The sequence below is a fragment of the Pavona decussata genome, unplaced genomic scaffold (assembly GCF_977016875.1).
Source record: "Pavona decussata unplaced genomic scaffold, jaPavDecu1.1 SCAFFOLD_51, whole genome shotgun sequence".
Taxonomy (NCBI): domain Eukaryota; kingdom Metazoa; phylum Cnidaria; class Anthozoa; order Scleractinia; family Agariciidae; genus Pavona; species Pavona decussata.
In genome coordinates, this window is record NW_028145473.1 from 4,012,404 (window position 1) to 4,028,350 (window position 15,947).

A 15,947-nucleotide genomic window follows, 5' to 3' on the forward strand; every position below is an offset into this window, starting at 1 on the left:
GTTCAGTTCTTTCCTTCCGTGAAGTTGGTATAAAAGTTGTGTGTCAATGTATATGGCTGTATACCGCAATACCATTCAAACAGTGCTTATTCGATTCTTTGTTCAAACGTCTTTCTCAGCGAAACGGATATGAAGTACTGCACGTCATAAATATTTAATGAACGCTGCGGGGCTAAAATTTGCATACAGCCCTTTTAAGAAATCCTGTTGAATGCTTAAACAATATAACTTTGTGAGCTATGTTTTCCCTGAGTGTGCCAGTCAAGACTCGACTATAAAACACTAATCTTGTAATTAATAGATCATTATCTTTGCTAATCGGAAAAATAGGTTCTTTCTTCGGTACCCCCTTGGGAATTTTCGTGGTTTGTCAAGCGTATGATTTATCGAAGCGTAAAAACTTTAATAACACTTTAAACAAAGACAAACATTTTGTTTAACTCGACGCAATACAAGTATTGTTCAAAAGGTTATTAACGACTATGTACAACAACAGAACTACAAAACATCTAAGTCTGTTATTTGTTACAATTACTGAAAGCTAATGTTTCTTTGACTCAAAGGCCGGGTTGCATCCAAGCCTTGCAGATAACGAGGTTATGTAAAACATTTTACAAAAGTGATTCGTTCTAACACGGATCTTTGGAATTTATTATTATTAAATGTAAGCCCTACTACCCTGTGATCTAGTCCTGTATCTTACGGATGTCTTGCAATGTTGAATGTATTGGGAAAGATCAGGAAGCGTGGAAATCAGCTAAAAATACGCACATTGGTACACACACTACATCAATTTTGTGCCGTACAGAACTGACTCCTCGTTGCCATCAATTCTGAAACAGTTTGGCTGAGAGAAAATGACTGAAATGCACGACATTTCTCGGTGAATATTCTAAAAACACAAGAACAAAGTTTGTAAACATTGTGTCGTATGTTACTTTATTGCTGTCAAACGACGAATAATTTTGGTTTAAATTACTTGCAAGTTAGACAAATTAAAAAAATAACCACCGATCTCTCTTTTATTTAGTAAAGCTGGTAGCGTGAGCTACTTACTCAAACTCCCCAAGAATTCAGAAAGTGAAAAGAATCTGTACAGTATTTCTTGAAAGTGTTTAGTTTCAAGGGAAATGACGGAATTCACATTGTATATTAAATGCCTCTCTCGGGAGGTAGACCGCAGTTTGAATAAAAACTTCATTCCATATTTTGTCTTCTGCTTTACTCTTTTCACATCCTATCAAAATAGTTGATTGTTCCAAAAATTCTCATCAAAGTAGTCGTGTTGTCGAGATAACAAACAAAGTGCTTGTGCCCGTATTTGTATCCACCCCACTGGATGTCAATCAGTGGCATATGTCAATTGTTTGATTCCCCTGGGAAACATTGACAGCTGTTCACCGACACTCGACCTCACTCAATAGCTCACCACAGGCGAGCCATGATTGGTCAGTTGTTGTGTTGTGTCGATAGCCGGTAAATTAGTTTTATGACGCAGACTATTGATAACTTAATGACGTCTCTTTGACAGGCGGAGACGAATCAGAGTCCTTTGCGCGCCGCTGTAGTGTTCGCATACAGGCTTGGCAGCTGGTGAATAAGTGGCCGAGTGAACAGACCGCGTTATCTTCAAACCCGTCATAATCTTCGCACGTCCTCTAAAACCTTCGACAATTACTCCTAAAGTATTCTTCATCATCTAGGGAGTGTGTAGGTATAAATTGTGTTGATATTTGATCAGTGGATTCTTCATATTCAACCGTTAAGTTTAAAGTGTTCCTGGTGATTGGGCCGACATGTTCTGTCGACCACAGCCAGCTTCCGCAAGGGGGCCGCCGACAAGAAGAAAAAAATTAGAGATGGTGTTTTCACGAGCGGAAACGCTTACTCAACTAAAGGGGATGTTGTTGATGAGAATTGGAGTCTGCTACCAGTCGCAAGTTACTAGTACACAGAGGAAAACGGAAAGATGTCTCAAGGCGGCTCTACAGGCCGCCATGATAAGTGTGTCACTGCCCTTTTAATTAAATCGCTCATAGATTTATTACGTGCTCTCTTTTCAGCTTCTCCATCTTGATCTGTGAGTCACTCGTAGTTCGAGTAACATGTATATGCAGTGTAACCCTAAGGACCCCTAAATCGCTCACAGTTCCGTCTGATCCCGGCCGACTGTCTGTCCGTGCGCCAACTTTTCGATGTCTCGGGTGTTAATGTACGATTCCCTACCATTTAGGGCTGTGACCAGATTTACTGATTAACTCATCTGCCGCTGAATTTCCAGGTTACCTACATCGTGTTAGTGATGTCAGATCAGGGTGCTGTTAGCTCCTCGTCTGATGGTGAGAGGAGAACACAGGAGAGCTGTACAGGCAAGCGATCCGCTCGAGGCAGAGTAGGCAACCCTCGCCCGCTGAAATCCCCTTCCACCTCCGCTAAAAGGTAAGTGAATAGAACGGGCATTCATTGAAGCAATGGAAGCTCGGTTTATTTCTCAAATGGGTAAAGTAAAGGTGACAATCGTCAGCCTAGCGGCTCAGTTCATCTCTAATTTGCATGTTAACTTTGTACCGTCTTTATTCAGCAATATTCCGCGGAGGACCCGGTTTAACGGCCTTGATGAACAAAGTAACACCAAATTCACATTCTGTGGGGATAAGAATATGTGTTTCTTTAGAATACAGAAACAGAGACTGCGACGACCAAAGTAAAGGGACAACGGGATTTGAACGAGTCTATCAGGCTCATTAACATACTCAGTATTTGCGGTGGCCTTTGTATAAACGTAACTTGGAATGATGTCATGATGAAACCATTTACTTTATTTCAGAATTCAGCGAGAGTTAGCCGAGATTTCCCTGGACCCACCTCCAAACTGCAGGTAAATTCTCAGCCTCAAATTACACGCTGGACCCGTCGATCTCTTGTTTGGACTGAAAACAATAGAATTGCGGGTTTTGTTTCCTGAATAGCCGGGCTGTTATAAAAATTGCGTCCTCTTCGTGTTATATAGATCGACCATTCTCATGCGAAAACAAGCCCATTACCCATGTAAATCACTCACCATGTTTCGTCAAATATCCCTTCAATTAGGAAATTTCTGCGAACAAGATAGTCAAGGCTAAATTATTTATTTTAAAAGGTAAAGTTATTTAATCGCTGCACGTGGGAGTTGAATGTGTAAAGACCATTGTTTTTTTCGAGGCATGCTAAATTCGCCACGCATGAATAACTATCGAACATTTTTGGCCGCAAGGAAGACCTTTATTCGACAACAAAGGTTAAATATGGCGCTCTACCCTTTTTTCAGCGGAGTGTTGTAATGATCAATTGTAATTGTAGTGACGGTGTAATCGATATATCTGAGTTGTGAAGTAGCAAGACTTTTCATGCAATTGATTGTTGATATACTCTATGTAAATCAACAGATTTCACGTCAGCTGCTGCCACACACGTATTAAGTTTCTATGGCCGACTGAAGCGCGGAGTATAGGCCGGAATATTTTTATAGTTCAGTTTAATTATTTATATTGTTTTGATATTTCTGTGGTGGCGCATTTCAAGCTTTTGCTAAAGCAATATTATACAATACTCTGTTGAATTTTGTCGGTTTAGTTTACTTGAGGCAGAATCTTCCATACCTTTTATTTCCAACGGTTACTGTGCTTGTGACTCCGTTTGCCAATTGCAAGACCTGTAATTATGTTGTCATTAATTCAATTTTTGTCTAGCTTTGATGTTTTTCTTGGCCGTCAAATAGATAAACATATTGCAGATAACCATAATCTCTCGAGATGTTTTAGTTAATAATGACTTGAAGTGTGTGATACACAGTCCCTTCATCAACAGTCCAAGCGGATTAAAATTCAAGGAAAACAGCGCATTCACGGTCAGTTCGTTTCAATGTTTCCTCCTTATAAGTGTTAAATTGATAAAGAATTTAACAATTATACTGGAGTTGTCAAACTACTACTATCCAGTGTCACGGACTCCTCGAATGCGTTTAAATCAGCTGTTGTTATGGGGAAATGGCAGATCTCATTGTTTCGGCAAGATGAAGTTTCTAGTTACAACTGGCCAGGATTTGTGACGAAGAGCGTTTAGAAGACATCTCGCTTGCTGGGCCGTTGTACAGTTCCTTTTATCCGAGCATGTTAGGTTAATTATCAAGGGTTGTAGCCGGAGTCGTAAATCTGTAGTTAACCGCGTGAGTTGACTGGTCTGTTATTATTGGGATTTCCTACCGAAACGTTTTCCCACAAAACGCGAGACGAACATAGTCTGAGTTTCATGAAACACTGAACAACATTGCGGGCATTACAGAACAGGCCCTGGTCATTCAAAGACTGAATGAATACCTTTGTCTATTCGTCTGGTTTATGATGGTGTAGAGAGCCGCTTTGTGTAACTTAACAGGATTTGTCTTCATGAAAGCTATCCAAGAGTAGTTCAACATCCTATACAACTTAAGATTTAGGTTGGGTAAAATGTGTGTTGAGATTATTATATTCTGTAGTGGGATTACTTCAGGTTTGAAGTGAGATAACTGTAAACCAGTGGTAAATGATTACCATATTAAACAAAGATAATGTGCATCCCCTTAACAAAAGGAAGATAAGTTTCCTTGCAGAATTTTTGGCACCACCACATTAGACTTGCTGGTGACCTTATATAACGGTATTTGTAATTGTGGTTTTTCCGCAGCTTACAATGAACCCTGAAGAAAGTCAGTGGTTGATTTTTTGTTTCTCTCAAACCTTCATAAATGTTACAACTGTTTGCTTGAAGCTTCTCATTTGTTTGTCACGTTTTCTTGTTTCTTTTTACGTTAGAAAACGTTTTCAGCCGGAGCTGGAAGTCTCATTTCTTGTGTTTTAAAAATATTTTGTACTAATTTGAGGAAGTGTTGAAATGCTGAAAGTAAGCGTCAGTTTGTGTCAAATTGAACTTTCCTGCCTGGGAGCCGGGTACTCGCCTTTTCCGGGTTTTGTTTCGTCCTCGGCAAAAATGCGTCTGCTCTCGCAGGCTACAAACTCAAATGACAGCGATAAAGTACTTACAGAACCGCCTTCAATCCACAGCCGAGAAACTAAATGCTCGATGAAGACGGTTTCAGGAATCGAAACAGCTGTGGAAACACTGGCCTTCAAAATCTAGGCAATACTTTCCTCTGCGAACTCGTGTTTATTCACTAGCTCAACGGAATCACCAATTTGAAAGCATTTTGCTGTTTCTGTCCAAGCACTTCGATAATAGCTTTAGGTGCCGTGCAAGCATATCTTATGACTCCATTCTTTTGTATCAGAAATAGCGGCCTCCCATTTAAATTGAGTGGATTATAAAGGATGATAGTTACCACAACCGTGACTAACCACTATCGAATGTACTCGAGATATTCCACAGTCATTCATGCGCCGCGGGAAACACGGTTTGTCAGGTGTTAATTCTTGTTGTACAAACTTCTTTTCTAGTTCGACGTAAAAGAAGAAAAACTAGTCAAACTGAAATTCTGAACGTTCGAATTCCAAAGTTTCGAGCTGCGTAAACAAAACCACAGTCGCTTCCAATATTGAACTTGTATTTTTTTGAATAATTCATGATTCAGCTGCCGTTTTGCTTTTCAACTTCAAGTCATTTCTTCGCATTTATCTGTATTAAGGTGTCGATTTTGAGAAACAAAACAAAATTAGACGAAATACCAAGATCAATTTTCACTGGAATACAATAGAGACACGAATGTTGTTTAAAATTTTCCCAACGTCACAAGCCTTTTCCGGCACTTTTCCGACCTCCTCAACATGGCGGCCATCCAAGGTTAATTAGTTCAGTATTTTTGTCTCCTTCTGTAACTGAGCAAACGTTTTCTTAAACTGTTGAAGCATGGAGGGTTTGTTGCTAATATTTTTTGAGCCCAATGAATGTACTGTATAGCATCAATGTATTTATAAATACACTTCACTCTTATAGTTTGTGTTTCACAGGTGCTTTCTTCTCAGTTTTTGGTGACCGAGTATAGAGTGTAACATGATAACAAATCATTCGTTGTGACGCCAACGGAAGATGTTCACAGCCGTTTAATAGAGCATTTCCGCTCCGGAAATTCGCCTGTAGTTACAACCCAGTTGTTATTTTGAGTAGTTAGCAACTTTTTACTCTTTAGGTAAACAGCAAAGTCAGTTTTCGGGTCACCAGTTCCAAAACAGGGATACCCAATGAAGCATTTGTAACGAGATATTTTGCCCCTCCGAAACCGAAAAGAGTTAGTCTGTCAGCGCCTACGTTTTGCCAGAGAAGTTCTTAAAAGGAAATCCGAATTTCTGCGACTGTTAAGATAGCCACCGAAATGAAGCGCCGGTCTTAGTTTTTTATTTTACTGAACCATGATCGTCTGGCTGACGACTCGATTAGCTGTTCCAGGCTAGACTGACCCTGAAAAGTTATTACCACTCAATCCGTGTTGTTCTGCCCTGAAGGTTGAAAAGTAACAGTGCGAGAACACGGTTGGATATAGAAAACTGAAAACTTTACAGAAACTGCAACAACAAGCCAAAATACAGGCTGACCAAACTAGTGATTGAGTTTCATATTATATACTTTTATGACATTCTTCTTTGGCTTCAAGGAAGAGAATTTCGTAAATATGAGACAAATTTGGTTGGGGTTTGATAGCCAGTTAGCGAGAACGACAAAAACAGCCGTCCACAAACGCACAGAGAAAGAACGTCGAGAAAACATACAAACATGTTTATTCAAGATTCAAAAAATAAGGCAAACACTAGGCTGGCAATATGATGTTATCATACTGAAATTAAACAGAACAGAGCAAACAAAAACAGCCCTCCCTCGCCACATTTCCCACGCGTTTTAGTTTCAGTATTTCGCTGTATCCTTGGAGACTGGAGCCGTATCCGGCAGATTCTCCTCGCTCGGCCGCTTGACAACTGCCATTTCCTTTTGTTCACTTGCAGTTAGTTCACGCTGCTGTTCTGTGAATTTCTATCTGAATAATCAGTTAGTACTTATCAAGCTTGTTCTCCTTGTTGACAACACCGTACTTTTCTTTCCGCAGCGCGGGTCCAAAAGGTGACAATCTTTACGAGTGGAACTCCACGATTCTTGGTCCCCCGGGATCAGTGTACGAAGGAGGAGTATTTTATCTTGACATCTCTTTCCCTATGGATTATCCTTTTAAACCACCAAAGGTATGTAAGCTGTAACATGAAGAAACTAGGGGTATTGCTGCTACTTCCCCCGCCCCACCCTCCCCCTTCAATTCCCCCAGCTGTTCACGGCACTCGTTACACAACAAGCGATTATCGAACCACTGACCTTCAGCTTAAACTCAGACACGCTACCATCACCGCCACAAGAAAAAGACGAACTGAATAACGAAAAAATAAAAGTGATGCTATTGTTTTATGCTTTCCAGTCAAAACGAGTTATAAAAGATGCTATAACTGTTTCAGAACACGGATGCAGTGCCTGGATGGTGAATTATTACTATAATCGATATTAAGAATCTTAGTTATGGTTTGCGGCGCTTTCGGTGATGCTAGAACCCACGCTTCCCAAATTAGACTAAGAGGGCAAGTTTTAATTGACGTGGAGGAGCTGTTTTAGTAGTTAAGTAAATAAAATTTTCAATCACAAAACACTCTGTTCAAGGCATATTTTCAAACAAACAAACAAACAAAAAAGACTCTTGTATTCGCAACAGACCATGATGAATACCTTTTACCCAAACTTGGTACGCCCGGGCGAGTTTTCCTTATAGCCAGTGATTTCATGCTAATTTGCGACAAGAACCCCTCAATAAATTATAAAACACTGTCTCCCAGCTGTGCTATTCTCAGTTTTGTCACCAGCAAATCCGCGTAGCATTCCTCTCTATATTTAGAAAGCGATGTTGAGTGTCTGATTTGCAATTCAGACGTTCTTATCTAAGCACTTGACCTTTAAACGTTGTTAAGAAAATCAGTGCAAGCGGCAAAAAAGTCACCATGCAGGCCACTGTAAACAAGTCGAATACCTCTCTGAGGCGGACAGGCTGCGCTGCACCCAGCTGAATTTCACTTGTCTGTCTGTAACTTAACTCTCTTACACAGTTAAGGCGAAGGTTGTTCGTCTTACAGAGAGTTGACTTCACTGACTTCACTTCACCGATTAGCCTTACTGGTTCAGTCACAACAAATGGATTAAATTTTTTTAAAAGATAAAAGCACCACTCCTAAACATTTTACCGATCTGAACTTCACACCATAAGATATTATATCTGAATGAATTGTCTCACAACAAAAAGTGACGGCAGTCTAAAATTACCGCCCCCTCCAAGTTGGGATAATCAAAACTGGCCACGAGATAGATAGGTGATCACAAAATCTATATTGCTACAGCTGTACTAACCAAACTTCATGTAGCTACCTCAGATTTATGGCAGACGAAAAAATCAGGCTGTAATGATTTAAGCCTCTTCAGTTTCGCGGGGGTTTTAATGGGATTTCGGGATTGAAGATAGCGACAATGTATTCATGTTAAAGACTCTTCCTTCTTCCCTGAACTCTTTGTTGATGATGAGCCAAAACTGAGTCACTTGGGTATAAAACACCTTTAAAAAGATTCGTTTTACAATTTCATTAAACTCTTCAGTTAATAGAACCGTACCGGTCAAGAATAGCGTGACGTAGCTGTTAATACGATTGAGCCCTTTGTGAACTAAGGTTGAAACCGATAATTTTCGGCAAGTAAAATAAAATGAAAACCCTTGAGCCACAAGTGTTTCCGGATTAGCTGATGCACGTATTATCTTTACAGCTCCGTCGATTACACTCTTTTCTTTTGCAATTTTTTTAGCACTGCTTAACCGTTCAAAATCGACATTAAAAAAACTTCCAAATTTCTCTTTTGCATGAAAGGCTGAAACCAATAGACACCATCACCGGAAAGTATTTCTGAATGGCTTTAATTAGAATGGTGACGTTTCAAATTTCATCCACAAAGTCCAAGGTTAATAAAACCAAATTGATATTGTGCAGGGCAGGACTTGAACTGGGTGTGGCGGGAGGGTCAATTTCACGATTTTTCCCTCACGGTATTTAGCGACTGTCTACTGTTAAGTAGTCTCAATTTTTGCCTGTTTTGGGTATTCTACCAATGTAGTTTAGTAAAAATTATTATTATTCTCTTTTCGACGCCACTGGCCAAAAAAAAATCATTGACGGATAATAATGTCCAGAGGCGCTTCCCGCTCACTTTAGGAGTAGCGACACGTTCTGTGTTCACCGTGTGGGCAGCAGGATTTTGTGCTGATTTTTTTTAAAGTCATGATGTGTAATTCGAAACGACTAAATTTTTTTTCCGAAACATATCTGCTAAAACAGCCCTGAGCGTCGATCGAGTTATAATCCGTAACAGGAGATTTTTGAGTTTCAGTGTATTTTTAGCCGCTGCCCACGATTTCGGGAATAGTGTTACAGGATTTTCTGTTTATGAATCACAGCTAGTAAAGTTTACTAGCTGTGATTCATAACTCTGGTATTAAGCAAGAGACGGACCATTTTATTTTTGACGGGGGAGGGGAGGGGGGTTGGGCGAATGTTTTTTGTATTGTGACCAATAGCTTTGTTTCAACTTTTTTTCAATAAGCTGATTGCAAGATATCTCTTTGCTTTGTTACTCGCGAGTGTTTTCTTCTGCAAAAGCCTTTGCAGGAAGTTTTTGGGGGTATTTGCCCACCCTCTCCCCCTCAAGAATGGTCCGTCCCTAACGAATATTCTCTCTTTCTGTAGGGGTGAGGAGAGTAGTTGTTTTTATTGTTTGTATCTCAAGTGTTTTGTGTTGGTATTCACAGGTATCATTCCGCACAAGAATATATCACTGTAATATTAATAGCCAGGTTAGTAAATACAGCCACGTACAGACGTTTGTCGGCCGCGGACGGCAACCGGAGGTTAAATATTTTCCCGCATTCTGACGTCATAATATCTGTAATGGGAAGTTCCAGTGCTCTGTTCACTTCCGACTACCATCCGTGGCTCACGCTATCTGTGCATATTATCGACTTCAAACTTTAAAACTGAATTCAATTCTAAAACAATTTATGAAGTGAAACTCTGGGCAAGTTCAGACATGCTGCTTCTGCCGTGTCAGAGTTCCTAAATTCCACTGCACATACTGAAGAACGGTGCCTGAATCAAACATTCAAATTTACTTAGGCTATGTCTACACTATACTGGATAGCTCTTGTGCCGGCACCAAAAACTTATCGGATAGAGCTTTCGTGACACTTTCTTGAGTAGTGTGAACAGAGAATCGAACCCAAACGGAAGTCAACAACGAGGAGCGTGGATTGTATTCTAGTGGAAAGATGGAGGCGGTTTTGGGCCACTTCTGTTCACACCAGGCCGGAGTATTTTTCACAACGGCATAAAATGCTATCCAGCATGATGTAGACATAGCCTTAGGTACGGCATGGTAATTCCATATGTTCTTCCGCGTTAGTCGAATGCACCGCAGTATGACTTAAAGGTCTTCATGTCTCTGTTAGGATGCCCCACCAGCCCCCCACCCTCCCCCCCCCACTCCCATGCCGGTTGTATTTGATAGAAGTTTCTGTAGGAAGGTGCCACATCTCCCCGTAAACCCATACACAGTTTAGAGGCCCTTCAAACAAGAGGGTGGGTCGTGTTGCTATGTCTCACCGGCACCCTACCCAGTAAGAATGTGATGTTGTGCTGCATGCTGTTCTTAACTCAGAATGGCTACGGCTGTCGTTGCTTTTCCTTCTTTCATCTACCTAACAGATTTCACAGTATTTTATTGTGTCGTGTCGTCCAGTATATACCGTAATTATTGAGTCGCCAGTCACTTGTAACACAAAAGCTGTTCATTTGTTGAACCTGCTGAAGACAGCCACGTGTTACAACTGCAATTTATTGCATCGGCAACGTGTTGACGTGGATTTGCCTTGCGTCAATACCGGAGCAGATGCTGGCAGACTGTTTTGGAAATAAGACCCTAACAACCATATCCCTTTCCAGTGGCTCATCCCAGGCAATGCGTGTTCACACTTCAAACTAAAGCAAACAAACTCGTGTAGCCAATACAATTTGGCGAGTTTGAACGTCGGAGCGGCAGTTGGAAGATGTGTTGTTAAACAAATCGACTCGTCTCTCACTTTCTTACCAATGTGACGTGTGACTCACTGTTTTGGAAAAACGAGAATCGAGAAAGAGATCATGAAATTATTTGCTAAGCACGTGCTGTTCACTTAAGCACCAAATAGAAGGAAATAGAATGATTTACCCACAAACTCAGATTTAAGCAATAAGCGGAGGTTTTTTTAAGTTTGTTGCGTGAAAACGCGGCTTTGTCAACATTACCATTATATTACATATCAGTGCGTTGGTAACATGTAGCGACTGGAATGAGCGCTTACAGTTACCCAGCTTAAGGGTGTCTTGTGCCTTTCAGGCGGCAAGGCAAAATACCGAACATGTCTGAACTGGTGTCTTAGAAGAGAGCGAGAGTGAGTGAATTTACTAAATGTACTCTTAATCTTCAGGGTGTGATTTGTCTGGATATTCTTAAGGACAGTTGGAGCCCAGCTCTCACCATCTCTAAAGTTCTTCTCTCAGTTTGTTCACTTCTCACGGACTGCAATCCAGGTAAAGAACTTAATAGCCATGTGCAGGCTACTAGCACCGCTTTTATCGAGTAGACAAATTAAACAGTCATGGTTTGGCTTTACCAGTAGTAAAAACGATAACCTTTATCTGCGGTAAAAACTGTGCGTGGATATTGCCAGCGGAGTTATCTGTTTTGCTCGCGGAAAAACTGTTCAAAGAACAGAAATTGTCCAAGGACAAAGGTAAATCAGGGTTAGAGCCTTTTTCATCGAGTGTCGAAAATAATTCGCGTTTGCTTTTGTTTTGCTTTACTGCGCTCTGTGATTGGTTAATAAAACTCGCGCAACTTAACCAACCAATGAGAAGTCAAATCAGAACCAATCATGCCACGCGTTTTCCCGCGTTTGGTGCAGGGTCGAATTCTGATTGGTCCATTGCCTTGTTACCTTCTCTATTGATTGACCAGACTTATTGGTTTTATGACACTTAGTTGAAAACAGCTCTATTGGGTTTGTTATCCTTCGAAAAGTGCGCAAAGGATGTTCACTGATAGCACTTGTATGATGGTGACTTTTTAGTGTTTTTCCGGCAACCCTTTAGCCAAATATGTAGATATCCTCTTCTGTTACAACTGCAAAACGCTCCTCTTTCTTGAAATTGTCAAACATTGTCTCTTATGGCATTGAGATAACTCATATTTGAACAGGTTTTGAAAAGTGTGGTGGGATTTTGGGGGTTGGGTAATGGGAAAGAGATGGCGGTTAAAAACAAGGCCTGGATACCCCCCCCCCCCCTCTACCCACTACAGAATAAAACCTTGCGATCACTTCTCTGTACCTACTCTCGATCTCAGAGGTCCCCCTATCACGTGTGCAGGCTCAGGGCCTTTTCAGTTGGTTTTTGCTTTCTTCTGCTGACTCTCAGACCCTGTTGTTTCATATCCAGTCTAAGCTGCTTACTCGTGAAGGCCTTGACTTTCAACACATTACATTAGAATGATCATAATAATAATAATAATAATAATAATAATAATAATAATAATAATAATAATAATAATAATAATAATAATAACTTTATTAACGTGTCAAGAAATGTAGCTGAGGGGAGAAGTCCCCTCTACTAATAGTGGACACCTAACTAAATTCTAGAAAATTCTAAAAAATGAATTAAAATTTACATCGTAAACCATATTAATAAAATTTCATACATCAATCGCAAAAAATGTAACTTACAGCAGACAGATGAAGTAAATTCGTGGTTCTGGTATTTAGTAATGTTACATATTAGTGGCAAAAGTTCATTGTTGAATCAGCAGTGAGTTTGGCAATGCACGTTAGATGTTGTCCCCCTCTGGTGGGAGATGATTTTACATTGTACCCTCCCCTTTCCCTTTTCTCAACTCCTCCTGTTAATTATTACCCTGTCCTTTATTACCTGGGAATATCATTTGAGATGTCACAGTTGTAATTGAGGACACTGACCAATCACAGGCGAACTTAAATATATCATGGATTATGATTGCTTGTATCACCTGTCCAGTCTTGTGCAAACGTGCACCCAGCCCACCCCACCCTACCCAGCTTAAGATCAAGTTCGTTAGCTTCTTTTTCATTCTTTTTTTAGCCGATCCATTGGTTGGTAGTATTGCAACGCAGTATGTTCATGACAGAAAAGAACACGACAGAGTAGCAGAGGAATGGACAAAACGATATGCCACATGACATGAGTAGCTGAGTAATAAATCGACAAAGAGAGCCCCCGAATGAAGTAAACCCTTTTCCCCTAAGTGTACAGATTTAATTAAATCTATATTAAAAAACAAAAGACTGTAAAACGAAGCGCTCCGCAAGAAAATGATGCTAAAAGGTGTCGTCCACATTCGAGATTCAAAAGTCACTTCGTAATAAACTTGACCGAGTAATGCTAAATAGCTTTTATTTGAATGGCCACTCTTAAGGATTTTATCCACAGACCGAACCTTAGAACCAACCCTTACAGCGTAATAAATGGCATCACAGAAAAGTACTTCTCCAGCAGTAGCTTATATTTGGATATTTCTATATCAGACCGTCTTAAACGATTAGAACCAGCTCATCTGATAGGGCCTAATAACAAGATTCGTGTCATGACTAAAGCTATGAAACACTAAGGGGTGGGGAGGGGGGGAGGTTGGGGGTAAAGGGTTTGAGTAGCTCATATTTATTTATATTTCGTATGTACAGTATTCAATATTTTCCTTAGCCAGAAGATAACCGCCAAAATAATAGATAACTAACCTAAATAGGAGTACGAAGAAACTTTTTACTACTGAGGAAAAAATAGCACGGGACAAACTAAGGCGGATTACCAACGACGGACTTGAAAAATTTCTGAGACCCCATCCACACTTATCCGCATAAATTTGAAAAGGCATCTTTTTTTAGCCGGATTAATCTGGACATGCAAGGCGTTATCCACTCTTTTGTTGTGGTTGTTGTTCTTCTGCCAAAGAATTCACCTCCTTCAGATTTTAAGACTTTCATGAGCGCTTCTTCCAAAATATCCATTTTATTTTCAGTGGTTGAAAGCGCGGCGGTTTTAGGCTATGGCTACACTATACCGGATAGCTCTTGTGTCGGCACCAAACACATATCGGAAAGGGCTTTCGTTCACACACGAAGCGCCGATTTCGGATCGATTTTTGTGGCGGAGCGATGCTGCGCTGCTTCGGTCTTGAAAGTGAATCGTCACATGTCAGATAGGATTTCGTGACACTTTCTTGAGTATTGTGAACACGAGGAGTGAGAATTGGATTCTAGTGGAAAGATGGAGGCGGTTTTGAGCAACTTCTTTTCACACCAGCCCGGAGTATTTTTCACAAGGGCATAAAATGCTATCCAGCATAGTGTTGACGTAGCCTAATACATAGGCTCGATTTCCGCCGCACCCTCGGGTCCGGCTTTCTCATTTTCCCGAACAGCGGCTGGTAATCGAGCCTACCTTATACAGGAACTCAGAATTATGATCTGTTATATCTTATAGTCTTTAGTTTTATACTTTATAGTCTTTCCCAAAGTCCCTCATTTTTCTGTCTTCCTGAGGTACCGTAGTTCCGTGCTCACCTAGAACACTGTTATCTTTTTTTGCCTTGCTTTAGTCTTGTTTGTCTGTTCCTTTTGCTTGTCAAGAAAACAACCTGAGTTTGATTCGTGGACAAGTCCATACCTAATACTATTATTTACAGTAATAACTTTATTTTTTGTTGTCGCTAGATTTATATTAAGTACAGCAATGTCTTTTTTTTATTTGATATGTATTAGCATCACCAATTAACTCAAGGAGCTAAATACATTCATGCGACAGAAAAAAGATCATCATCATCATTATCATCAGTGAGTCAATAGAATTAAAATGAACGAAAGAGTACAGTAACGGAAATTCTTAAAAAAACTGGACATTGTTGTAAACTAACTACGTATTCTTTAACGATGTTTTGTTAGTTGCTGCCTAAATTTCTTTTTGTTTCGAGTCTGAGAAGATGTGTTGAGGTAATAATGATAATAACATGCAATGTTTAGATGCTGTAAGCAGAAAGTAGATGTTAACAAATCTTGGGAATGAAACATTACTGTCGCAAAATCAGTTTCTTGTGCCCAGGAAATTACCCTAAGAAGAGTTCGTCATACACTACAGGCTACGTTTAATGAACATGAAGGGTCTTGGTTAAGGAGCTTTCTGTTGTTAAAATAAAGTTGTAATAAATGTATATAATAAAAGTTATTAATATCTCAGTAATAAATTTGAATGAAAGAAAATGACTTGGAATAAAACAGAATTAACAAAAGACCAAGTAGAACATACAGTTATTAACTTCTATGGAACCGAATGGTTTTTATTTAATGACGGTTATAATTCGCCTTAGTCCCTTAACTATTCTACGACTTCAGGCCTTTTTAATGTGGCACTTTAAAGGATTTTGAAAAAAAAATGTGGGATTTCCGAAACATTCTGATTTGTGTGACACAGATCGCCTTCCTCTGGCGCACCGTCTGAAAACACATTTCCACATAAAAGTTAACTAGCTGTGGTTAATGTTGACTCGTGGATTAAACAGCTATAGTTACACCCGTATTTTAGAGTCCTAAAGGGTAAATGTACCCCTTTAATACGAAATTCACTGTGACCTAAATTCTTGTCATGCCCTAGTGTCACACCATGCCTAACTTGTGTGGCAGGCGAGTTGGTGAGGTTATCTTCATTCGCTCTCGTCACAAGTTTCGCGGGGTCAAACAAGCGTTTGCAGAGCAGGCTTCGCCATCTCATACATCGAGCAACCTCACTGAGAAA

The 15,947-nt window shown here is 40.1% G+C and overlaps 1 protein-coding gene across 2 annotated transcripts; it reads left to right on the forward strand.

Annotated features, from left to right (window-relative positions):
• The first annotated feature begins 1,531 nt into the window (after positions 1–1,531).
• On the forward strand, positions 1,532–15,446 carry LOC146481153 (ubiquitin-conjugating enzyme E2 E3-like). 2 transcript variants are annotated; one of them, XM_085108787.1, is made up of 7 exons: positions 1,532–1,714; positions 2,282–2,439; positions 2,828–2,878; positions 7,067–7,199; positions 9,845–9,889; positions 11,558–11,660; positions 13,245–15,446. In XM_085108787.1, the coding sequence occupies exons 2-7, from the start codon at positions 2,303–2,305 to the stop codon at positions 13,340–13,342; spliced, it is 567 nt and encodes a 188-aa protein (XP_084964913.1). In that variant the 5' UTR covers positions 1,532–1,714; positions 2,282–2,302; the 3' UTR covers positions 13,343–15,446. The 2 variants fall into 2 exon arrangements, with proteins under 2 accessions (XP_084964913.1, XP_084964914.1); XM_085108788.1 differs by having other exon boundaries at positions 1,532–1,710.
• The last annotated feature ends 501 nt before the right edge of the window (positions 15,447–15,947 follow it).